Below are 26,609 nucleotides of genomic sequence, written 5' to 3'. Positions count from 1 at the left end.
TGTTAAAGGAGAGAATTAGTTCTGCTCCTTTCAGAACTTGGAGTCCATAGCATATTGTACCACTCAAAAAAAATACGTGGAGTGAATTTACGTGGGACAGATAAGCTAGGTTGTGGTGAGAGTTAGCATGGAGATAATCCTGGCTCTTGTGGCAGAAAGGAAGCTGTGTCTCTCAATGAGGCCTGGAGAAGGGTTCAAGAAGGCTTTGGAGCTAAGTCTTAAGGGATAATCAGGTACAAGGATATGTGCAGAGTGCCCTTAGGGAATTACAACTGGGATTAAAGGATGGAGTGAAAGGTGGGGAGCAGTGAGAGATGTTCCTGGAACAGGGGCAGGTCTCAGATCACGGGGGGCCCTGTAGGCCAGGCTAAAGAGGCAATGGGGACTTATGAAAGGACTTCATGCAGGGAAGAGATCAGATCAGATCTGGGCTTTAGAAAGATAACCAGTGTGAATAATAATGACAACAAATCTTAATTTATTAATTGCTTATTATGTCTCAGATACAGCGCTAAGTGCTTTACAAGGTCACACAGCTTGGATTTGAACCTTGGCTATCTGACTTGAGTCGATGCTCCTATCCATCAGGCTACAGTGCTTAGACTGGAGGTACCTTAGTATTAGGAAACTGCTGAAGGAAGTTGGATAAGAAATGAAATGCCAGGGCTACGGTATTAGATAGGGAGGGTTAAGATATAAAAAGGAGAGAGGATTCTCAGGATTTGGAGACCAACTGGGTATGGGAAATGAAGGAGTGGGAGAAGTGGAGAAGTCTTCCAAATTTCTTGTTTAAGTGTCCGGGTGGACGATCAGCGTGGAGGATGGTGCCATCACTGTGATACAAGAAAAGCAGGATATCACTGTGATAAAGTTATGTCTTCTTTCATTTCTTCTTTTTCATTGCCCTGGTACAACTTCTAAAGAGAAAGTCATGAGCTCCCAGAAACTCCATAGTGGTTCTTGTAAATTGCTCTATTTAAACTCTATATGAGCAACAAGATGCAGGGTTCATTAAGGAATGTACTTTTCCATTTGGTGATAGTTCCAACATTGAAATCGAATTTGATGTAATAATAAACATATCTTATGAATAGCAAAGGTAGGCTTTTCAAATATTTTCTCTGTCTACAAAAATAGACTGTTTTCATTTTCTCATTTGGTCAAATAGAGGCGTTATTAAGTCCATTACCAATGGTTACTTTTGGCTGTGTACTTTTAGAGCCAAGTAGTCATCATGCATGAGGACTTCAGTCCTTTTGCCAGAACAGGACAGTGATGAGGACACGGTACCCAGGGCAACCAAGAGTTCAGCCTTTTCAGTCTTAAATAATCATTTCTCAGCTTGCCCTTTGTAATGTTGGGCCTCTGAGCTACTTCATGACAGAATGACCTTGTTCAGGAGGCCCCTGTTCTCTTTCTTACTTTTGGTTTAAATGACTGCTAAGAAATATTTTATAAGAAAGGAATATTTCAATTCCATTGTAAACTGCATTGGCAAAAATCTGCAACTTACTCTTATGTTCTTAGCTCTGGCTCTAAGAATACTCTGAGTAACTAGCACACAGGGGTATTTTTGCTGGGTGGGTAGATACTCTTTGGGACCAAGGCTGCTTGAGGTGTTATGTATGCTTGATCATTCAGTTTAATGAAAGCACAACTAAGTAAGGCGAGAGAAACCTGGAGAGTGGGCAAGGTGGGAAAAAAGAACCCTGAGGAAAAATTAATATCATTTTTCCCCCCACATCTACTTAGAACCAATTTGAATTCCTCCTCCATGAAGACTTGGAAGTTCTCTCCAAAGCAGAAATCTCAACTTCTGCTAGATATTGGTAGCACTCATTTGACAATTAAGTCACAGATCGAGAAGTCACCATATCATGGTGTTTAGAAGCTTAGAATTGAGAGTCATGCCAAACTAGTTCTGTGTCACTTTACTCAAGAGCCTCAATTTTCTCATCTGGAAATGGGAACTTGATAGTGCTTACCACATAGGATAGCAGTAAGGAGTAAGTTAGAAACACAAGGCTCAGTGTCAGGACCTCTGAGATTTCTAACATCTACAAAGAAGTTGGAGATCTGGAAAAAAAAATTTACTTTAAAATAGAAAAAGAGGAGACGGCTTAAAGATGGCGGAAGAGTAAGACGCGGAGATCTCCTTCCTCCTCACAGAGACATCAGAAATACATCTACACGTGGAGCTTCTCCTGTAGAGCACCCACCGAACGCTGGCAGAGGACCTCGGACCTCCAAAAAGGCAAGAAACTCCCCACATATCTGGGTAGGGCAAAAGAAAAAAGAATAAACAGGGACAAAAAAATAGGGACAGGACCTACGCCAGTGGGAGGGAGCCGAGAAGGAGGAAAGACTCCCACACACTAGAGGCCCCTTCGCGGGCGGAGACTGCGGGTGCCGGAGGGGGAAGCTCCGGAGCCGCGGAGGACAGCTCAGCCACAGGGGTGCGGAGGGCAAAGCGGAGAGATTCCCGTAGAGGATCGGTGCCGACCGGCGCTCACCAGCCCGAGAGGCTTGTCTGCTCGCCCGCCGGGGCGGGCGGGGCCGGGAGCTGAGGCTCGGGCTTCAGTCGGATCCCGGGGAAAGGGCTGGAGTTGGCAGAGTGAAGACAGCTTGAAGGGGGCTAGTGCGCCACGGCTGGCCGGGAGGGAGTTCGGGAGAAGTCTGGAGCTGCCGAAGAGGCAAGAGACCTTTTCCTCCCTCTTTGCTGCCTGGGCGCGAGGAGAGGGGATTAAGTGCGCCGCTTAAAGGAGCCCTAGAACCGGGCGCGGAGCTGCCGAAGAGACAAGAGACTTTTTCTTGCCTCTTTGCTTCCTCGGGTGTGAGGTGAGGGGATTAAGAGCACCGCGTAGAGGAGCTCCAGAAACGGGCGCGAGCCGCGGCTGTCGGCACGGACAGTAGAGATGGGTGTCGGACGCTAAGGTTGCTGCTGCCACCACCAAGAGGCCTGTGTGTGAGCACAGGTCACTCTCCACACCGGCCCTCCCGGGAGCCCGTGCAGTCCGCCACTGCCGGGGTCCCGGGATCCAGGGACAGCTTCCCCGGGAGAACGCACGGCGCGCCTTGGGCCTGTGCAGCGTCACGTCGGCCTCTGACGTCGCGGACTCGCCCCGCCCCGTGCCACTCCCTCCCCCCAGCCTGAGTGAGCTGGAGCCCCCGAATCAACTGCTCCTTTAACATCGTCCTGTCTGAGCAAAGGGCAGTCGCCCTCGGACAACCTACACGCAGAGGCGGGACCAAGACCAAAGCTGAACCCCAGGAGCTGTGCGAACAGAGAGGAGAGGGGGAGATCTCTCCCAACAGCCTCAGAAGCGGCGGATTAAAGCTCCACAATCAACTTGAAGTGCCCTGCATCTGTTGAAAACCTGAATAGACAACGAATCATCCCAAGTTGAGGAGGTGGACTTTGGGAGCAAGATATACTATTATTTCCCCCTTTTTTTTCTTTTTGTGGGTGTGTATGTGTGTGCTGCTGTGTGAGATTTTGTCTGTATAGCTTTGCTTGCACCATTTGTCCTAGGGTTAGACCGACCCATTTTTCTGTTTTTTGTTTGTTTTTTTGTTTTTTTTTGTTTTTTTTTTTGTTTGTTTTTTAAAAGGAAATTTTTCTTCTTAATAATTATTTTTTATTTTAATAACTATACTTTATACTACTCTGTCTTCTCCCTTTCTTTCTTCCTTTCTTCCTTTCTTCCTTCCTTCCTCCTTCTTTCCTCCCTTCCTCTCTTCCTTCCTCCCTTTCTTCCTCTGCACCTTCCGTCCTTGCTTTCTTGCTTCCTTCCTTCATTTCTTCCTTCCTTTCTTCCTTCCTTCCCTCCCGCCCTCCTTCCTTCCTTTTCTTTCCTCTCTATTTATTCTACCTTTTATTTTGAGCCGTGTGGATTAAAGGTTCTTGGCGCCCCAGCCAGGCACCAGGGCGGTGTCCCTGAGGTGGGAGAACCAACCTCAAGACACTAGTCCACAAGAGACCTCCGAGCTCCACGTAATATCAGACGGCGAAAATCTCCCAGAGACCTCCATCTCAACACCAAGACCCAGCTTCACTCAAGGACCAGCAAAGAACAGTGCTGGACACCCTATCCCCAACAAAGAGCAAGACAGGTCTACAGCCCCATCCATTAGCAGAGAGACTGCCTAAAATCATAATAAGGTTACCAACATCCCCAAACACACCACCAGACGAGGACCTGCCCACCAGAAGGACAAGATCCAGCCTCATCCACCAGAACAGAGGCACTAGTCCCCCCAACCAGGGAATCTACTCAACCCACTGAACCAACCTTAGCCACTGGGGACAGCCACCAAAAACAACAGGAACTACGAACCTGCAGCGTGCAAAAAGGAGACCTCAAACACAGTAAGATAAGCGAAATGAGAAGACAGAAAAACACACAACAGATGAAGGAGCAAGATAAAAACACACCAGACCTAACAGATGAAGAGGTAATAGCCAATCTACCTGAAAGAGAATTTAGAATAATGATGGTGAAGATGATGCAAAATCTTGGAAATAGAATAGACAATTTGCAAGAAACAGTTAACAGGGACCTAGAAGAAATAAAGAGGAAGCAAGCAACGATGAGCAACACAATAAATGAAATTAAAAATACTCTAGATGGGATCAATAGCAGAATAACTGAGGCAGAAGGACGGATAAGTGACCTGGAAGATAAAATAGTGGAAATAACTACTGCAGAGCAGAAGAAAGAAAAAAGAATGAAAAGAACTGAGGACAGTCTCAGAGACCTCTGGGACAACATTAAACGCACCAACATTCGAATTATAGGGGTCCCAGAAGAAGAAGAGAAGAAGAAAGGGACTGAGAAAATATTTGAAGAGATTATAGTTGAAAACTTCCCTAATATAGGAAAGGAAATAGTCAATCAAGTCCAGGAAGCACAGAGAGTTCCATACAGGATAAACCCAAAGAGAAACACGCCACGACACATAATAATCAAACTGTCAAAAATTAAATACAAAGAAAACATATTAAAAGCGGCAAGGGAAAAACAACAAATAACACACAAGGGAATCCCCATAAGATTAACATCTGATCTTTCAGCAGAAACTCTACAAGCCAGAAGGGAGTGGCAGGACATATTTAAAGTGATGAAGGAAAAAAACCTACAACCAAGATTACTCTACCCAGCAAGGATCTCATTCAGATTTGATGGAGAAATTAAAACCTTTACAGACAAGCAAAAACTGAGAGAGTTCAGCACCACCAAACCAGCTCTACAACAAATCCTAAAGGAACTTCTCTAGGCAAGAAACACAAGAGAAGGAAAAGACCTACAAGAACAACCTGAAACAAGTAAATGGTAATAGGAACATACATATCGATAATTACCTTAAATGTAAATGGATTAAATGCTCCCACCAAAAGACACAGACTGGCTGAATGGATACAAAAACAAGACCCATATATATGCTGTCTACAAGAGACCCACTTCAGACCTAGGGACACATACAGACTGAAAGTAAGGGGATGGAAAAAGATATTCCATGCAAATGGAAATCAGAAGAAAGCTGGAGTAGCAATTCTCATATCAGACAAAATAGACTTTAAAATAAAGACTATTACAAGAGACAAAGAAGGACACTACATAATGATCAAGGGATCGATCCATGAAGAAGATATAACAATTGTAAATATTTATGCACCCAACATAGGAGCACCTCAATACATAAGGCAAATACTAACAGCCTTAAAAGGGGAAATCGACAGCAACACAATTATAATGGGGGACTTCAACACCCCACTTTCACCAATGGACAGATCATCCAAAATGAAAATAAATAAGGAAACACAAGCTTTAAATGATACATTACACAAGATGGACTTAATTGATATTTATAGGACATTCCATCCAAAAACAACAGAATACACATTTTTCTCAAGTGCTCATGGAACATTCTCCAGGATTGATCATATATTGGGTCACAAATCTAGCCTTGGCAAATTTAAGAAAATTGAAATCGTATCAAGTATCTTTTCCGACCACAACGCTATGAGACTAAATATCAATTATAGGAAAAGATCTGTAAAAATTACAAACACATGGAGGCTAAACAATACACTACTTAATAACGAAGTGATCACTGAAGAAATCAAAGAGGAAATCAAAAAATACTTAGAAACAAATGACAATGGAGACACAACGACCCAAAACCTATGGGATACAGCAAAAGCAGTTCTAAGAGGCAAGTTTATAGCAATACAATCATACCTTAAGAAACAGGAAACATCTCGAATAAACAACCTAACTTTGCACTTAAAGCAGTTAGAGAAAGAAGAACAAAAAACCCCCAAATTTAGCAGAAGGAAAGAAATCATAAAGATCAGATCAGAAATAAATGAAAAAGAAGTGAAGGAAACAATAGCAAAGATCAATAAAACTAAAAGCTGGTTCTTTGAGAAGATAAATAAAATTGATAAACCATTAGCCAGACTCATCAAGAATAAAAGGGAGAAGACTCAAATCAATAGAATTAGAAATGAAAAAGGAGATATAACAACTGACACTGCAGAAATACAAAAGATTATTAGAGATTACTACAAGCAACTGTATGCCAATAAAATGGACAACCTGGAAGAAATGGACAAATTCTTAGAAATGCACAACCTGCCGAGACTGAACCAGGAAGAAATAGAAAATATGAACAGACCAATCACAAGCACTGAAATTGAAACTGTGATTAAAAATCTTCCAGCAAACAAAAGTCCAGGACCAGATGGCTTCACAGGTGAATTCTATCAAACATTTAGAGAAGAGCTAACACCTATCCTTCTCAAACTCTTCCAACAGATAGCAGAGGGAGGAACACTCCCAAACTCATTCTATGAGGCCAACATCACCCTGATACCAAAACCAGACAAAGACGTCACAAAGAAAGAAAACTACAGGCCAATATCACTGATGAACATAGATGCAAAAATCCTCAACAAAATACTAGCAAACAGAATCCAACAGCACATTAAAAGGATCATACACCATGATCAAGTGGGGTTTATCCCAGGAATGCAAGGATTCTTCAATATACGCAAATCAATCAATGTGATACACCATATCAACAAATTGAAGGAGAAAAACCATATGATCATCTCAATAGATGCAGAGAAAGCTTTTGACAAAATTCAACACTCATTTATGATAAAAACCTTGCAGAAAGTGGGCATAGAGGGAACTTTCCTCAACATAATAAAGGCCATATATGACAAACCCACAGCTAGCATCGTTCTCAATGGTGAAAAACTGAAACCATTTCCACTAAGATCAGGAACAAGACAAGGTTGCCCACTCTCACCACTCTTATTCAACATAGTTTTGGAAGTTCTAGCCCCAGCAATCAGAGAAGAAAAAGAAATAAAAGGAATCCAAATAGGAAAAGAAGAAGTAAAGCTGTCACTGTTTGCAGATGACATGATACTATACATAGAGAATCCTAAGGATGCTACCAGAAAACTACTAGAGCTAATCAATGAATTTGGTAAAGTTGCAGGATACAAAATTAATGCACAGAAATCTCTGGCATTCTTATACACTAATGATGAAAAATCTGAGAGTGAAATTAAGAAAACGCTCCCATTTACCATTGCAACAAAAAGAATAAAATATCTAGGAATAAACCTACCTAAGGAGACAAAAGACTTGTATGCAGAAAACTATAAGACACTGATGAAAGAAATTAAAGATGATACAAATAGGTGGAGAAATATACCATGTTCTTGGATTGGAAGAATCAACATTGTGAAAATGACTATACTACCCAAAGCAATCTACCGATTCAATGCAATCCCTATCAAATTACCACTGGCATTTTTTACAGAACTAGAACAAAAAATTTCACAATTTGTATGGAAACACAAAAGACCCCGAATAGCCAAAGCAATCTTGAGAACGAGAAATGGAGCTGGAGGAATTAGGCTCCCTGACTTCAGACTCTACTACAAGGCTACAGTAATCAAGACAATATGGTACTGGCACAAAAACAGAAATATAGATCAATGGAACAGGATAGAGAGCCCAGAGATAAACCCACACACATATGGTCACCTTATCTTTGATAAAGGAGGGAAGGATATACAGTGGAGAAAAGACAGCCTCTTCAATAAGTGGTGCTGGGAAAACTGGACAGCTACATGTAAAAGTATGAAATTAGAACACTCCCTAACACCACACACAAAAATAAACTCAAAATGGGTTAAAGACCTAAATGTAAGGCCAGACACTATCAAACTCTTAGAGGAAAACATAGGCAGAACACTATACGACATAAATCACAGCAAGATCCTTTTTGACCCATCTCCTAGAGAAATGGAAATAAAAACACAAATAAACAAATGGGACCTAATGAAACTTAAAAGCTTTTGCACAGCAAAGGATACCATAAACAAGACCAAAAGACAACCCTCAGAATGGGAGAAAATATTTGCAAATGAAGCAACTGACAAAGGATTAATTTCCAAAATTTATAAGCAACTCATGCAGCTCAATAACAAAAAAACAAACAACCCAATCCAAAAATGGGCAGAAGAACTAAATAGACATTTCTCCAAAGAAGATATACAGATTGCTAACAAACACATGAAAGAATGCTCAACCTCATTAATCATTAGAGAAATGCAAATCAAAACTACAATGAGATATCATCTCACACCGGTCAGATTGGCCATCATCAAAAACTCTAGAAACAATAAATGCTGGAGAGGGTGTGGAGAAAAGGGAACCCTCTTGCACTGCTGGTGGGAATGTAAATTGATACAGCCGCTATGGAGAACAGTATGGAGGTTCCTTAAAAAACTACAAATAGAACTACCATACGACCCTGCAATCCCACTACTGGGAATATACCCTGAGAAAACTATAATTCAGAAAGACTCATGTACCAAAATGTTCATTGCAGCTCTATTTACAATAGCCAGGACATGGAAGCAACCTAAGTGTCCATCAACAGATGAATGGATAAAGAAGATGTGGCACATATATACAATGGAATATTACTCAGCCATAAAAAGAAATGAAACTGAGTTATTTATAATGAGGTGGATGGACCTGGAGTCTGTCATACAGAGTGAAGTAAGTCAGAAGGAGAAAAACAAATACCGTATGCTAACACATATATATGGACTCTAAGGGAAAAAAATGTCATGAAGAGGTTAGTGGTAGGACGGGAATAAAACACAGACTTACTCGAGCATGGACTTGAGGATATGGGGAGGGGGAGGGGTGGGCTGTGTCGAAGTGGGGGAGTGGCAGGGACATATATATACTATCAATTGTAAATTAGATAGCTGGTGGGAAGCTGCTGCGTGGCACAGGGAGATCACCTCTGTGCTGTGTGACCGCCTGGGGGGGTGGGATGGGGAGGGTGGGAGAGAGGGTGATGCAAGAGGGAGGAGATGTGGGAGCATGTGTGTATGTATAACTGATTTGGTTTGTTGTAGAGGGAAAACTAACACACTATTGTAAAACAATTATACTACAATAAAGATGTTAAAATAGAAAAAGAAAACTGAAAAATTGATATTTAACTAAATACTTAAAACATAACGTATCCACCGTCAACTACACTTAAACTCAACCTTTATGTAATTTTATATAGGCATGAATCAAAGTTGCACCATTTTATATTTCCTTTCAAAAACTGTCCGGTAAAAAAGTTATATTTACTGTTGGATGAAAAGTACATTTTAGTATGTTTGATCTGACGTTGAATGTAGCATTATAAGTAAATGTTCATTTGGCCTATGGAGATCTTAAAATGTTTTTAAGTGCTTAAAGAAATGGTAGCTCTAATTACCATTATTATAATAATGATTTTATTATTCTGTCTCATGACATTTCTTACGTTGCACAGGACTGTTCCATGGATGTTTCTGCTTTGTCTTTCCAATTAAGCCATAAGATCTTTGAGGACCATAGAGGAGAATGGACTGAGTCAAGACACTGGGCTTTGCTCTGGGCTCTACTACTGACCAGGTAGGGAGGCTTGAGCCCAGAATTTAGTTTCTTCACCTGAAAAACAGGAAGACTTTGGCCTGCTTCAGGCCATCTGCTGGTCTATAGAGAGAATGATGGGCCATATTTGAAAGGGCTTTAACTGTATGAACATATAGGAAAATACAAGCTGCTAAAGCATATGCAGTGCCTATCATGGCCCTTAGGCACAGGGAGGAGTCAGCATAAATCTGGTGACTTTTACAGAAGGTTCTTTGCTGCTGCCATATATGAACCGATACTTCATATATCTATAGTCTCTTCCTTTCTGTTCGTTCATTTAACAGATACTTCTTTTTTTTTTTTGCAGTACGCGGGCCTCCCACTGTTGTGGTCTCTCCCGTTGCAGAGCACAGGCTCCGGACGCGCAGGCTCAGCGGCCATGGCTCACGGGCCTAGCTGCTCCGCGGCATGTGGGATCTTCCCGGACCGGGGCACGAACCCGTGGCCCCTGCATTGGCAGGCAGACTCTCAACCACTGCGCCACCAGGGAAGCCCCAACAGATACTTCTTTAACAAGTGTTGAGCCTGCTTTATGTGCCAGAGCTTGTGCTAGGAGGTGGGGATACAATGAGATACCCAGAGTCTACAGTAAAATTATTCTTTTTCTTTCAATGTATGGTTTTATATATCACCACACAATGAACATACCTTATCTGAAGGTAAATAAGACGATTTAAGACAAGACAATGCCCCCAGACTTAAAACACTATTTCAGAATAGATTTCATAGGAGTGTCCTCATTTGGCCCTAGTTTTCCCAGGCAAGGCTGGGCTTTGTGACAAAGGCAGTAAACAAAGACGCAAAACCCTGGACTCACGGGTGGCAGGCAGGAGTTCCAGGTGGTTGTGTCATCACTGCTGGTACTTATGCTGACATTACAGTTGTCAACCTGGGATGCGCTCAGGCCATGGGGAGCCCCAGTGTCCTCCAGTTCTTCGTTCTGTTGCCGCCGTAGGCTTGCTAGCATTTGCAACTCGGATTCACTCATCTGGCTGGGTTGATAGTTTCTCCAGTCATATTCCTGACCAAGAGAGAAGAAAGTGACACAGCAAAGGGTCACTTGGCCTTTCTTAATTTTATGGCCTACCAATAAATGCTACTCTACGGCCTTAACCCCTTCAATGGCTCCCAATGGACAGAGGCCCAGATCCTTAATATGCCTTTATATGATGCCTACGCCAGCTGCCTTGCCTTGTCTTTTCCTCCTGACGTGTCAGCCACACTTCATTTAGGTCCTCAAAAGCATCGAACTCATGTTTGTCTTGGTGCCTGTGCACATGCTCGTTCCCCGTGTGCTAATTCCTAGGTATCCTTTATGGCCCAAATGATGTGTCACTTCCTCAGAAAAGCTTTTTCTGACAACCCCAAACTGGATCAGTTCCTCCACGTTATGTGCTCTCACTGAATCTTAGAGTGTTCATTTTTAGCGCTATCACAATTGCAGTTATGTAACTGCTTTTGGAGTCCACAGGTAGTCTATGAGTGCTACAAAGGCAAGCACCATGACTGTCTTACTGTATTTCTCACAACTGGTGCCCAACCAGTATTTGAGGATTGACTAAATAAACAAAAATTCAAAGCAGTTTCTAAAAAAGAAAAATAACTTTCCATAAAAAAGTCCAGTTTACAAGAGAATTGATCATTTTCATCAGTGTGAACATTATGAGCAAATAAATTCAACTTACAGTAAGACTGAGAATGACTAATGCTGTTAAAAGCCATCAAATAAAATATGAACTGAAGATAAGAACATGTAACGTCTGAAAGCCAGAAAGACCTTGGAGCTACCATAAACACTTATACTCACATGGACTTCACTAAATGTGTAATCTGTCAAGACTACTACTACAAATCTTTAGAGGCTAGTATAAATATTATTTCAATATACAGGGAAGAAACTGGCATATGGAATTTTCAAGCCGTTTCCTTTCTCTCTGGCTTAAACCAAATTTGGTAGCTAACATTAACTTCAACATTGCTGAAATGTTAGCATCACATATGAATGAGCAGTGTGATTTAAATCCAGGACTGGCATGTAACTTGAAAACAATCTCAAAATATTTTGGTACGTCTAGAGTCAGTGATTATGCTCAAAAAGTTTTTTTCCACGACATTAGAATTTTTAAGATATTCAAATCTCTACACTTATTTTCTTGGAAGATCCTTTGAGATGGCTACTGCCTTCTTTTCTGCCTCATAGGGATGTAAAAAGTTAAGAAAATATAATTTGGAAAAAAATTCTTGGGGTTTCTATGACATTAAAAGCTTTTTAATAAAGCATTATCATCATCATAACTTGGGGGTTATGAGAGCTTGTGATCTAATAATGTGATGTGGAGATTTCCTGGAAAGTTGACAGTGGAAACTCACTTAAATTCTTACAGTTCATGGCTCCAGCAGCTTGGCACCCTGAGAAGTCATGCAATCTCTAATAAGAGATTTCACGAGTATTTAATATGCTTTGAGAGTTCTTGGGACAAAACAGATATCACAAGAAGAAAAACAAAGTTTATATTCCAATGAAAAACACTTTAAAAAAGAAGAAAATAAAAATAATTTAAATTACAGAGAAATAGGGGAGCAATAAACAAAAGATGCTCAACATCACTGTCATTAGAAAAAATAAATCAACATGACAATGAGGTACCATTCACATCCACTAGGATTGTGATAATACAAAAGATAGACAATAATAAGTGCTGGAGAGGATGTGGAGAAAGTGTAGTCCTCATACACCACTGGCTGTGAATATGAAATGGTGCAGTCACTTTGGAAAACAGTTTGGTGGTTCCTCAAAATGTTAAACATGGGCCATGTGGCCCAACGATTCACTTGTAGGGATATATCCAAAAGAACTGACAATATACATGCATACAAAAACTTACACACAAATGTTCATAGCAGCATTGTTCATAATAGCCCCAAAGTGGAAACAACCAAATGTCCATCAACTGATGAATAGATTTTAGTTTATCCACACAATGGAGTATTATTGGCCATAAAGATACATGCTACAACATGGATGAACCTTGAAAACATTATGCTAAGTGAAAGCAGCCTGAAGCAAAAGGTCACAGATTGTATGATTTCATTTATGTGAAATATACAAAAAAGGCAAATATATAGAGATAGAAGAGAGACAGGTGATTGCCCAGGGACTGGGGAAAGAGGGAGTGGGGAGTGATCTCTAATGGGTATGGGGTTTCTCTCTGGGGTGATGTAAATGTTCTGAAATTAGGCTGTGGTGGTGGTTAAGAATGTTGTGAATATACTAAAAACTCCTGAGCTTTATGGTACATGAATTATTCCTCAATTAAAAAAAAGTAGTTCAGTAATCAGATGTGAAAACAAGACTAGCCATTTGACTTTGGGATCAATAGTAAACATGTGACTTGCTGTCCTTCACTTCAGTTTTTCTGTCAAGAAATGGAACTAAACAGTCTAACGTGTCACATAGGTATGTTATTTGGCTTGCATTGACAATACACGCTTTTAAAATGAAAAAGGAAATTTTATTTTCAAAATTTTTCTTAAGAATAAAGCTTTTGGGGCTTCCCTGGTGGCGCAGTGGTTGAGAATCCGCCTGCCGATGCAGGGGATACGGGTTCGTGCCCCGGTACGGGAAGATCCCACATGCCGCGGAGCGGCTGGGCCCATGAGCCATGGCCGCTGAGCCTGCGCGTCCGGAGCCTGTGCCCCGCGGCGGGAGAGGCCACAACAGTGAGAGGCCCGCGTAACACAAAAAAAAAAAAAAAAAAAAAAGAATAAAGCTTTTGTATGTACTTAGTATGATTAATTCAGCCATTTGATTTGTTTATTTAATCCACAAGCCTATACTGTGCCTGGGGTACAACCCTAGGTGCTAAGACAGAAAAACAAGAGAGAATGCTGCAGTGGTTAAGCCACACATATCTGAGTCCAGGCCCTGGTTTCATCATTTACCAGCTGTATGTGATTGGGCAAATCACCTAATCTCTCTGTGCCTTAGTTTCTAAATCTATAACATGGAACCATAGTATATACCTCATGGGATTTTTGGTGGACTAAAATAATGTATATCAAATGCTTAGCATAGTACCTGACAAACAGCTATACTAAGTGTCTCCAAACTTAACGATTTGTGCCTTTATCAGAACGTGTTTGAATGTGTACCTTCCAATATATGTTTATTTATAAAATTAAACAAATGTACAACTATATTAAAATAGTTAGTATGGTATAAAACATACACACAAAAAAAATAGAAATGAAAATGGTTGAGCTTAAAAAAATAAATGGAAATAGTGTGAAGCTCAGCTGATTCTTTTTGATACACCTCTTCTGGGGTGAGTACATCCCTCTTAGGAGACCTCTGGGTTGGCAATCAATACATATGCTCCCTGTTATTATTATTCTTTCTTCTCATTTTCTTTGGCCCCTTTCAACCATTCTGTACAATGCTAGGAGCTGGGAGTATAAAGAATATGAGACACATCTCTATCCTCATGAAGCTCAGTCTAGAAAGGGAGACCTAACAGGTATTATAAGTTGGGGTATTATAATGTATCATGATCAATACTACAAGAGATATGACTAAGATGCAACTGCCCAGTCGAATTAGAAAATGCCTCACAGAAGTCTAAAGTGGCATGTGATAGTAATTAAATTTGTTGACAAATGGAATGAGTGGTCTTCATAGGGAGTGAACTCTCTCCACCACCAGAGGTATTGAAGCAGAGGTTGGGGAAGTAAATACTTGACTGGAATATTGCAGTAATCTGCAGTGGTGGTAATGGATTGATCATTCCTTAATTTATCCCACAAATACTTACTGAGACCTTTTTTTGTGCTAGAAACTGGTGGTGCTAACTTTGCTTAAAATTCTATATTTCCATGATTTTATTTGATACAACAGTAAAATGTATTCTGACAACACCCTGGAAGGGGCAGCCAAAAGTGAGCGGAGAGAAAGAAGCAACTTTCTCCAGGGTCATGAATAGAGCAACTGGTGGCAGAGAGAGGTAATTAACTTAGTCCCTTGATACATTCTTGATTTGCAATCTCTTAAACCATTTCAAAATCACCAGAAAGGCTAAATCATTTATTAATTTTTTTTAAAAAAGAAGGCTTGCAATAAAGTCTTCACATTAAAGTAGACCCAGCACAAGATGTCATCTAACTAAATTATGCAACTCCTGAGAGGCGAAGTGTTTTATGTAATTCTATCTCTTAAAGGCTCAAACTGTTATGTATAACCCAATTTTCTCTCAAAATATCCTTGTAGGAAAGAGGGGAGACATTATCAATCAGATTTGTTTTAGGAGCAAGATAATGGGCTCAAGGCTATATAATTCAGCTGTGCTCAGACTCCTAGGTAAGTCCTTCGTTTATAAAGCATTCAAGCCATTTGTTTTCATCGATGTTTTTTCAGACAGTTTTGGGAGCCTAAGACAGTGAAGTTAAAAAGACAAGTATGATGTAGCTCCTGCTTTCACAGGCCTTACAATCTAGGAGGGCAATTAAGAGTTCTAAAGAAATGAGTATACAATAAGGTAACATATACGGAGGTATAGTATTAATAATCACAAAGAGCTTTGATAATGATTAAAAGGAAAATCAATAACACCGGCAAAATGATAAAACACAATAAACAAAAATAATCTTTCAACTTGATGCCCTTCACCTAATCCGTGTTCTCAAACATTTTAAGACGGAACAGCTTAATTGATCAAATATCTGCCTATAGAATTTTGTGAGCCTCAGATAAGACCCAATTCTACTGAACTGTAGGTGACACAAGGCTGAGTTTACAATGGTAGTGTAGAGGCAAAGTGAGACACGGCCACCAGTTAATAAGATGAGATGACGAACCTCCTTCTATTTTATATGGTTGGGAGAGTAACAGAATTGAGAGAAAACTGGGTCGTTATTCTCATTCTGGAGCCTATAAAAATCTTCGAGACTCTTTCTTAATCAGGTTTACATTGTGACAGTGCCTGATACCTAGGGCACAGGAGATATCATGTTGTAAAAACTTTTAATGAAAGTTCTAACAATCAATTTCCGGCTCTTTGTATTTCTTTAAGTTACACCAAGACTCAAAAGGTGCTACTACTACAAAAGGGATAGTGGCTGTTATAACAGAAGGCAACGTGAGAAAAGGGAGATATACCAAATAGTCTGGCATTTCAGAAAAGAGAGAGGCCACTTCTTGTAGGATCAGGCAAGGCTTCATGGAGATGTTCTTTAAGCCAGGCCTTGAAGGATAGGAAGGGTGATATGGAAGCATATTCTAAGCATCAGGCAGGAAAACATGGGGCAAGTTAGAAGTATGGAGCTTATATTCATAGAAAGCATTATTTACTTATACATACTGTTTTGGAAATCAAATTTGTAATACTGTTCCAAAGTAACAAGAATGAAAATACCTGGAATTTAACCTAAATCTTATAAGACCAGATGGCTTCCACTTCCTTGCCCAAGTCTTGTTAAAAAATATAGGATTCTACCAAAAGACATAATTTTAACAGCTCCCAAATGGAAACTACCCAAATGCCCATCAACAGTAGAATGGATAAATAAATGGTACGAGAGTCACACAGTAGGACACTATATTGACATGACTGATATATTGAATCTTACAAATGAAATGCTGAGTGAGAGAACCCAGACACAAGAGACCATACAGTGGTAAAACTAGTCTTGGCAGGAAGGGGGTGGTTGTGAGGGCACAGTGACAGAAAAGGATAGTGACAGGGAGGGAGCACAATGGGGCTTCTGGGGTGCTGGCATCGTTTTCTTTCTTGATTCAGATGATGGTCACATGTGTTTGTTCAGTTTGTGAAAATCCATCTAAGTATATGTTTATGATATGCATTCTTCTCTGTGGCCAACAAGAGCAAAGAAGTCTAAGAGTCAAAGAGAGATTTCCTAGGAAGTGATTAGTCAACAGGACTGTCTTAATGGGGGAAAAAAAGCAGTTTGTAAATGTGCCTGGGAGTCAGTATCATGGTAGTTTCAAACTTGTATTTATTATTAAGAGTTTTAAAGATGTAATTAGAAAGTTTTGTGAGTTTTTTTGAACCCCAACACAACAGCAAGAAAAGTGGAAGTCCATTTTCCAAAACTAGTTTTAAACTTTAATCGGCATTTTAATTTGAAGATTAATCTCCTCCCTATTGCTATTTGCAGACAGTGTTTAATTCCTATATTGACATTTTTAATACTAATAGCTCATGGTAATAATTTACCATGATTTACCGTGTTCTAGAGCATCTCTTTTCCAACTAGCACTCCTTGAAGACTTGTTTCAAATTCCTGAGCTACTTACCCACACAAGAATTTGCTCTGATTCATTGGGGACACAGGCCCACGAACAATAGGAATGAAGAGAAGACAGAAGCCATAAACAGGAGCTCTAAGTGACACATATTTGACCTCATAACTCATTCACAATCACATGGTAGCTTTCAGCATGTCTTCACCACACAAAGAGATAAATCAAAACTTAAAGACCAAGCCACAGTATAACTTGAAAACCTTTGCTAAATTTAAGAGATGCTATGTCAACTTGCACAGCATAAATTAAGAGTCAGACTATTCAAAAGAACCAACTGGTCAGAATCTAGATCATGTTTTATGTTAAAAGCGTTCACGTGGACATAGGCTTAACCAGACCCAATGTTGCCTCTGAAATGTCTGTCACAAACATTTCAGCATGTGACCTGGAGACACTTCACAACCCTTGACTCAATCCATACTTCATTATTCATGAATAATAATCTCTCAAAATGTTTCAGGTAAAGAATTTTTGGCTAATTAAATCCAATAGTGGCAAAATTCCTTGCAAAGCGATAGCTATCTATCTTATATATGTGGTTCTCTCTTTCTTGGCACGAAAAGATTTAAAGAAAAAGATCTTTATATTTACGTGCTATATTTGAATAGCATGACCTAAAAAGAAATATACTTCCATACATTTGCCTTGGTAGTCAGCTTGCTAATTTTCAGAAAGAATTCTCTGACAAACATAGCTGATCTCTTATTAACCTTAAAGTGAGCTGATAAACAATTTGTAATTTTCCAGCGTCTATCTTCTGAATTTAAGAATAATAGACTAGAAGGAATCTAGTAAACCCAAATTGAACAGGTTTTATATTATACTCAAGGATATGCCATCTACAAGGTGAATTGTAGCCTTATACATGGGACAAGCATAGTAGCCATTCAATAAGTGGTAGTTTAAAATATTATTTAAATAACCAGGAGGAAAACAATTACTGAGATTGCTTATAGAGATGAAAACAGCAGAGGCAAGCCAACTGATGCTTCTGGAGTGGGAAGCTGATAACTTTTAAGTAAGTTTGAACTGTTCAGAATATAAAACTGGTTGTAAAACATTAACAACAGATATACCAACATCTGTGCATGCTTCTGCACATTAAAATACTGCAAAGCTTCAAGTGGCAATAGAAGTTAAATTGCCACATGATCACAGAATTTTTTCAGTGGTCTTTAACTAAGGGTGATGGGCCAGTATGGTGGAAGGTACACAGGCTTTTCTGGTCAGATCTCCTGGGTTTGATACTCTGTCTTGTCACTTATTATATGTGAACAAGCTAAACCTCTGTCCTTCCTTATCTTTCAAATAGGTAAGGCCTCTCATGAGGGGTGAAAATGGAGACTGGAGATAGTATGGGACACCTTGTAGAGGGCCTGGCACATGGCAAGTACTCCAAATCCTTAAAGCCACAAACGAGGTTCTTAATCAAAGACCTCAATCTCAATGTGTTTAGAAAACAGCCTAGTACCTCTCACATAAAGAAGGAAAATTAAAAATCTGACTTGCTCCTCTTTAAAATTAGGAAGAAGAAGACATCAAAGATGGATTTCTTCCATAAACATTCGGTTAGTAGGATGCTAACCTTAGCATTGGAATACTGGATAACTGACAATGAAACGCCACAGTGTGTTGCTTAAACCACTAATGTATTTTCATTGATTCATACTTCTGATAGTCTCTTAATTTTTGTCAAGACTTTCTAGCTACAATTTCTGAAACTTTTGAGAATTTGAAACAGCTCCCCTTCATCAGAGTAACTGGCAATATTGTTTGCATAACTAACTACTCAGAAATGGAGATATCAAAATGTCCTAATAACTCTTGCAATTCCATATCATCACCTGGATTTTAAACCACAATTCCATCTTAAATTATTTTAACATACATCTATTTTAGACCATTTTACCTTGGTGGATAACTAAATTAGACACTAGATACAAATAAAGTGAAAGAAACAAACCACCCTGTAGTATCAGCAGCAGTTCAGACAGAAAAATATTCCAAAAGAAGGCAGAGCGCTAGGAGTGAGTTCCACCTGGGAAATTTCTATGCCTAATTCAAATACTTTTACTGGTGACACAAATGTTATTTAATCACCATGTTCTATAGCTTCAGCAATATACCCAGCAGTACATTGACAGACAAGATGGAGATAATGACCTTGTTTTTTCAGAGACAAGGAAAGAGTGCAGTTTCAATAAAACATCAAATACCAGACTCTTTTTCCAAAGACTATTAATTGGCAGGAATGTCCAATTTAATAAATGAAATATTCTTCCCATGGTTAATAGTGCACTTTATGAAATGCTGTCGGTCCTGCCCAAGTTCAATTCACTCCATCAATCATGAAGCTACACACCTACAATTTAGTTCTGGGAACATGGCAAGTACATCGAGGGTGGTCTCTGGGGAATGACTGGAGAGACATCACATCCTGCTTCTAAATATTTTTCTCTCTTCAGTGTATCCTTGAAAAAATATCAACATGTTACCTGGAAGAAGTGACTCATTAATTTACTTTTATGTTAACACTGGATTCAATGATAACCAGAGGACAAGAAGCATATATAGTTATCACTTATTGAACAATCTCAATAATTAGTTTCCAGAATTTGATTGAAATTGAAAGGTTTGCTTTAGAATGCCGGGCATACAAGTTTACAATTCTAAACTACTCATAAATAGGCACAAGAAAATATCCTGTTGGCCTATGGGATACTAGTTCTACATGTACTATCTCATTTAATACTCACAGCAACCCTATGGAATAAGTATTGTTATTTTCTCCAAGTTTACATATGACATAACCAAGGCTCAAAGAGGTTAAGAAATGTGTCTACGGTCACATAAGTAAAAAGAAGCAAAGCTAGGACTCAAATCAGGTCTGTCTGATTTGAGCTGGTGCTCTGAACCATGGTGCCCACTGCTCCTGACTTCTCAGTTCTGAAGAATGAAAATGTGGATAGACATGACATAGGGCCTGTTTGGGGAAGGCCTTGAGGGCAGCAAAGGGAAGGATCAGGGCAGCATGAGGTCAGTGGGCATCTGTGGTGGAAGCTGCTGAAGGAGGGAGAGTCACCCCTAAGTGAACCTCCCCAATTGGGCCAGGGTGATGTATAATATACAAGGCAACCTGACCCTGAGACAGGTGTTTTGCAACAATGGAACACTGTTGTAGCTGAAGCAAGTCAGGGGTGAGAAAGACACTTATGAATTCTTCAAACAATGCAGTATTGTTAGAAAGACAGCTGCAAATGGCATACTTGAGTGGCAAATTCAAAGAGAGAAAGATGGCATCACTTTGAACAAAGAGTATTATACACCCTAGAAAATGCAGAAATTTATGTAAGGGAATAATGCCTTTAGAACCCTAAAATAATTTACAAATTCATTTTTCTCTAAGTTTGTTAAGCATAAATTGCATTGAATAGTAAACTTTTATAACTTAAAAATATATGATGATAGATATTGACTGCTCCAGTTCTGGCCTCAAGTTCTTCAGGGAGGTGATGAAACTAATCCTTTTTTATTATCCAAAAAAAAAAAGCCTTGATGATTAAGAGAAAAATTTGCTCACATCATACCATGGCCTAAAATATCTTTAAAAGTGTCTTTCCATAATTCAGTTCTGATTTTCAAAAATGGAAATGTGAAAATTAAATGCAAAAGTTATATATATTTTACAATGTTTTTCCTATAAAAAGTCATGTCTTTTTTTCTAAAGAGAATACGTGAATTTTTAATTGGTAGCATATTTTGTCATTCTTATGAAAATAACAATTCTTCAAAAACTCCAACTTTTTTCTAGAACCACAAAGACCGTTATATATGTCTTGTTTATTTGTTTAAAGGTGCACATAACGACATCTGCAGCTTTAAAATGATTCATTCAAAACTATTTGAATGCAGTTATACATGTGGAAAAGTTTAATTACCAGCTATCTATATGATTGCAATACTACCCAGAGGGATGTACTTCTTTCTTAATTAAAAATATTTGGGTAATATTCCATTGTATATATGTGCCACATCTTCTTTATCCATTCATCTGTTGATGGACACTAGGTTGCTTCCAGGTCCTGGCTATTGTAAATAGAGCTGCAATGAACATTGTGGTACATGACTCTTTTTGAATTATGGTTTTCTCAGGGTATATGCCCAGTAGTGGGATTGCTGGGTCGTATGGTAGTTCTATTTGTAGTTTTTTAAGGAACCTCCATACTGTTCTCCATCGTGGCTGTATCAATTTACATTCCCACTAGCAGTGCAAAGCCATAAAAAGAAATGAAACTGAGTTATCTGTAATGAGGTGGATGGACCTGGAGTCTGTCATACAGAGTAAAGTAAGTCAGAAGGAGAAAAATACCATATGCTAACACATATATATGGAATCTAAGAAAAATAAATGTCATGAAGAGACTAGGGATAGGACGGGGAAAAAAACACAGACCTACTAAGAGCATGGACTTGAGGATATGGGGAGGAGGAAGGGTAAGCTGTGAGGAAGTGAGAGAGTGGCATGGACATATATACACTACCAAACGTAGGGTGGATAGCTAGTGGGAAGCAGCCGCAGAGCACAGGGAGATCAGCTAGGTGGTTTGTGACCACCTAGAGGGGTGGGATAGGGAGGGTGGGAGGGAGGGAGATGCAAGAGGGAAGAGATATGGGAACATATGTATATGTATAACTGATTCACTTTGTTGTAAAGCAGAAACTAACACACCATTGTAAAGCAATTATACTCCAATAAAGATGTTAAAAAAAAATATTTGGAACTTCCCTGGTGGCGCAGTGATTGAGAGACCGCCTGCCAATTCAGGGGACACGGGTTCGTGCCCCGGTCTGGGAAGATCCCACATGCCGCGAAGCAGCTAGGCCCGTGAGCCACGGCTGCTAAGCCTGTGCGTCCGGAGCCTGTGCTCCGCAACGGGAGAGGCCACAACAGTGAGAGGCCTGCGTACCGCAAAAAAAAAAAAAAAAAAAAAAAAAAAAAAAATTGAACTTAATAATAGAGAACTCTATTAAGATATGAATAAGACATTGCAAGGAAGAAGTTTACCAAGCAGTTAGCAAATCAATTTCAGTAAGCATTACTTAAAAATTAATAGTACTCTTCCATATCAGGGGATTAGGAAGACAATTTTCTTGCACCTTCTTTTGTAAGAGCCTTTATTTTTCTTCTGTCATAAAGTTGCTTCACGTTGGCACTTTGAGAGAGCACAGATTTTCAATGGGATGTTGACTTACAATTCCCGATTGTGGTACCTTGATGCCTAGGTTGATGGCTCAGATACATCCAGTCTGCCACAGCCCAGTAAATGACATGACCATCTGTCTGGTTACTCAAGTCCTAAACCTAAGCATCATCCTTGATTCTGCCTGTTTCTTCTTTCTTACATCCTATCAGTCCTACTTCCCCATTATTCCAGTAATCTGCTACTTCTCTTCATCTCCACTCTGAACTATCAGAGTAATGCCTCAATTGCCTTCCCTGCTTCTATGCCTGCCCTATTGAATCCATTCTGGATGCAGCCAGAGGAGACTTTTTGAATATAAATGTCATTGCCTTGCTTAATAACCTTCAAAGACTTACCACTGCATTTGGAATAAAGGCCACCCTCTTCACCATGTCCTTCCTGACCTTACATGATCTGGGCCTGTTTACCTCTCTGATGTCACCCTCTTCTACTTTCCCCTTGCCCATATGTCCCACACCTACATGGGCCTCCTTTATTCCTCAAAGATGCCCATTTTAGGAGCTTTGTACCTGCTGTTCCTGATGCCTAAAACATCATCCTCTAGTTCTTTGCATGGCTGCCTTCATCTTAAACTTTAGCTCTCACCTCAAATGTCAACTACTCAGTCAGATACTAGGTAAAGTACCCACAATTCTATCCATCCTACCACTCTATTATATCACCCAGTTTTTTCCTTCCCAAGTCTTTATCATATAAAGTTTATAATCACTGTATGCACTTGTTTATTTGTTGTCTGTGTCTTCCAACAGATATAAGCTCCCTGAGGAAAGAGGCTTCATCTTTCATGGTCAGTGTATCTCTAGCAGCTGGGAGAATACCTGACCTGATAAGCTGTCAACAGAAGAGGAGATGCTCTTACTTATTCAGAAGTAGCACCAGAATAAGTATACTCCATCACCTGGAGGTCCTTTATTTTAGAAACCTAGCTTAGGTGGTAGAACCTCCATACATATCAGAACTCTACATATAGGGACTATGATGCTAGCCAGCAAAGGTAATGCCACACCTGCATTCATATTAATATTAAATGGACTTCTAGTTCCAGGAGAATTCTCAAAATTTTCTTCTTGCATCAAGCACAATTCTTTTGAGTCATACCAGTAGAATCTTTCTAGGTCTGTCTGAGTTCATCAGGTGTGTGTTACAATTCAATACTGGGGCTACAATATTAAGTATTAAATCTTATATATATTGAAAGAAAAAAAGGTTTTTTCTGAAATTAAATCCAATTTGTGGGGACGTCCCTGGTGGCGCAATGGTTAAGAATCCACCTGCCAATGCAGGGGACACGGGTTTGAGCCCTGGTCTGGGGAGATCCCACATGCCTCGGAGCAACTAAGCCCGTGTGCCACTACTACTGAGCCTGCGTCTAGAGCCCTCATGCCACAACTACTGAAGCCTGAGTGCCTACAGCCTGTGCTCTGCAGCAAGAGAAGCCACCACAATGAGAAACCTGCACACCACAATGAAGAGCAGCCCCCGCTTGCCGCAACTAGAGAGAGCCCGCGCCCAGCAATGAAGATCCAACTAAGACAAAAATAAATAAATAAATTTATTTAAAAAACCCTGCAGTTTGTGGATGCAATTAAGTTAGAAGAAGAAATAAAAAAAAAACATTCAGATTAGAAAGGAAGTAGAACTATCTCTATCTGCAATGACATGATCTTGTATATAGAAAATCCACAGGAATTCACAAAACATTATTAGAACTAATAAATGTTCAGCAAGATTGCAAGATACAAAATCAATACAAATTCAATTGTATGGGGGGACCTTCAAGATGGCAGAGGAGTAAGACATGAAATCACCTTCCTCCCCACAAATACATAAAAAATACACCTACGTGTGGAACAATTCCTACAGAACACCTACTGAACGCTGGCAGAAGACCTCAGACCTCCCAAGAGGCAAGAAACTCCCCATATACCTGGGTAGGGCAAAAGAAAAAAGAATAAACAGAGACAAAAGAATAGGGATGGGACCTGCACCAGTGGGAGGGAGCTGTGAAGGAGGAAAGGTTTCCACACACTAGAAGCCCCTTCGCGGGTGGAGGCTGCGGGTGGCAGACAGGGGGAGATTTGGAACCATGGAGGAAAGTGCAGCAACAGGGGTGCAGAGGACAAAGCGGAGAGATTCCCGCACAGAATCAGTGCTGACTGGCACTCAGCAGCCCAAGAGGCTTGTCTGCTCACCCACCAGTGGGTGGGGGTGAGGGCTGGGAGCTGGAACTCTGGCTTCAGAGGTCAGATCCCAGGGAGAGGAACACAGCCTGAAGGGGACTAGTGTGCTACAGATAGCCAGGAGGGAGTCTGGGAAAAAGTCTGGAGCTGCCCAAGAGGCAAGAGACCATTGTTTCGGGGTGCACGAGGAGAGGGGATGCAGAGCACGCCTAAACGAGCTCTAGAGATGGGCGCGAGCCGCAGCTATTAGTGCAGACACCAGAGACGGGCATGAGACGCTAAGGCTGCTGCTGCAGCCACCAAGAAGCCTGTGTGCAAGCACAGGTCACTATCTACACCTCCCCTCCTGGGAGCCTGTGCAGCCTGCTACTGCCAGGGTCCTGTGATCCAGGGACAACTTCCCCAGGAGAACACATGGCGCACCTCAGGCTGTTGCAACATCATGCTGGCCTCTGCCGCCGCAGGATCACCCCGCATTCTATACTCCTCCCTCCCCCTGGCCTGAGTGAGCCAGAGCCCTCAAATCAGCTGCTTCTTTAACCCCGTCCTGTCTGGGTGGGGAACAGACACCCTCAGGTGACCTGCATGCAGAGGCAGGGCCAAATCCAAAGCTGAAGCCCAGGAGCTGGGCAAACAAAAAGAAATGCACATTTCTCGCAGCAGGCTCAGGAGCAGCAGATTAAATCTCCACAATCATCTTGATGTACCCTGCATCAGTGGAATACCTGAATAGACAACAAATCATCCCAAAATTTAGGCGGTGGATTTTGGGAGCAACTGTAGACTTGGGGTTTGCTTTCTGTATCTAATTTGTTTCTGGTTTTATGTTTATCTTAGTTTAGTATTTAGAGCTTATTATCGTTGGTAGATTTGTTTATTGATTTGGTTGCTCTCTTCCATTCATATGTGTATATATATGTATATATATATATATATATATATATATATATATATATATATATATATATATCCTTTTTCTCTTTTTGTGAGTGTGTATGTGTATGCTTCTTCATGTGATTTTGTCTCTATAGCTCTGCTATTACCATTTGTCCTCGGGTTCTGTCTGTCCATATTTTTTTTTAATATAGTTTTTAGCATGTGTTATCATTGGTGGATTTGGTTTTTAGTTTCACTGCTCTCTTCTTTCTTTCTTTCAATATTTTATTTTAATAACTTTATTTTATTTTAATTTATTATTTTTTCTTTCTTTCTTTCTTTTTTTTTTTCTCCCTTTTCTTCTGAGCCATGTGGCTGACAGGGTCTTGGTACTCAGGCCAGGTGTCAGGCCTGAGCCTCTGATATGGGAGACCTGAGTTCAGGACATTGGTCCACCAGAGACCTCCAGGCCCCACATAATATCAAACGGCAAAAGCTGTCCCAGAGATCTCAACCTCAATGCTAAAACCCAGATCTACTCAATGACCAGCAAGCTCCAGTGCTGGACACCCCATGTCAATCAACTAGCAAAAGAGGAACACAACCCCACCCATTAGCAGAGAGGCTGCCTAAAATCATAGTAAGTTCACAGACACCCCAAAACATACAACCGGATGTGGTCCTGCCCACCAGAAAGACAAGATCCAGCCTCATCCACCAGAACACAGGCACCAGTCCCCTCCACCAGGAAGCCTACACAACCCACTAAACAAACCTTACCCACTGGGGGCAGGCACCAAAAATAACGGGAACTACGAACCTGCGGCCTGCAAAAAGTAGACCCCAAACACAGTGTTAAGCAAAATGAGAAGACAGAGAAATACACAGCAGATGAAAGAGCAAGGTAAAAACCCACCAGACCAAACAAATGAAGATGATATAGGCAGTCTACTTG

At 40.4% G+C, this 26,609-nt stretch overlaps 1 protein-coding gene across 10 annotated transcripts in view; it reads right to left on the bottom strand.

Annotated features, from left to right (window-relative positions):
• The window catches only part of CFAP20DC (CFAP20 domain containing), a 298,550-nt gene that overhangs the window by 71,687 nt on the left and 200,254 nt on the right, over nt 1–26,609 (bottom strand). For all 10 annotated transcript variants that reach the window (XR_010842526.1, XM_059076214.2, XM_059076211.2 and 7 more), the window contains one exon: nt 10,834–11,037. Coding sequence is in view for 9 of the 10 variants with exons in the window: in XM_059076214.2 (XP_058932197.1) it covers nt 10,834–11,037 (204 nt within the window). In the remaining variant the exon portion in view is untranslated. The remainder of the gene's footprint in view (nt 1–10,833; nt 11,038–26,609) is intronic.

Source organism: Kogia breviceps, chromosome 10 (assembly GCF_026419965.1).
Source record: "Kogia breviceps isolate mKogBre1 chromosome 10, mKogBre1 haplotype 1, whole genome shotgun sequence".
NCBI classification, from domain to species: Eukaryota; Metazoa; Chordata; class Mammalia; order Artiodactyla; family Physeteridae; genus Kogia; species Kogia breviceps.
This window is presented reverse-complemented; position numbering and strand designations above follow the sequence as displayed.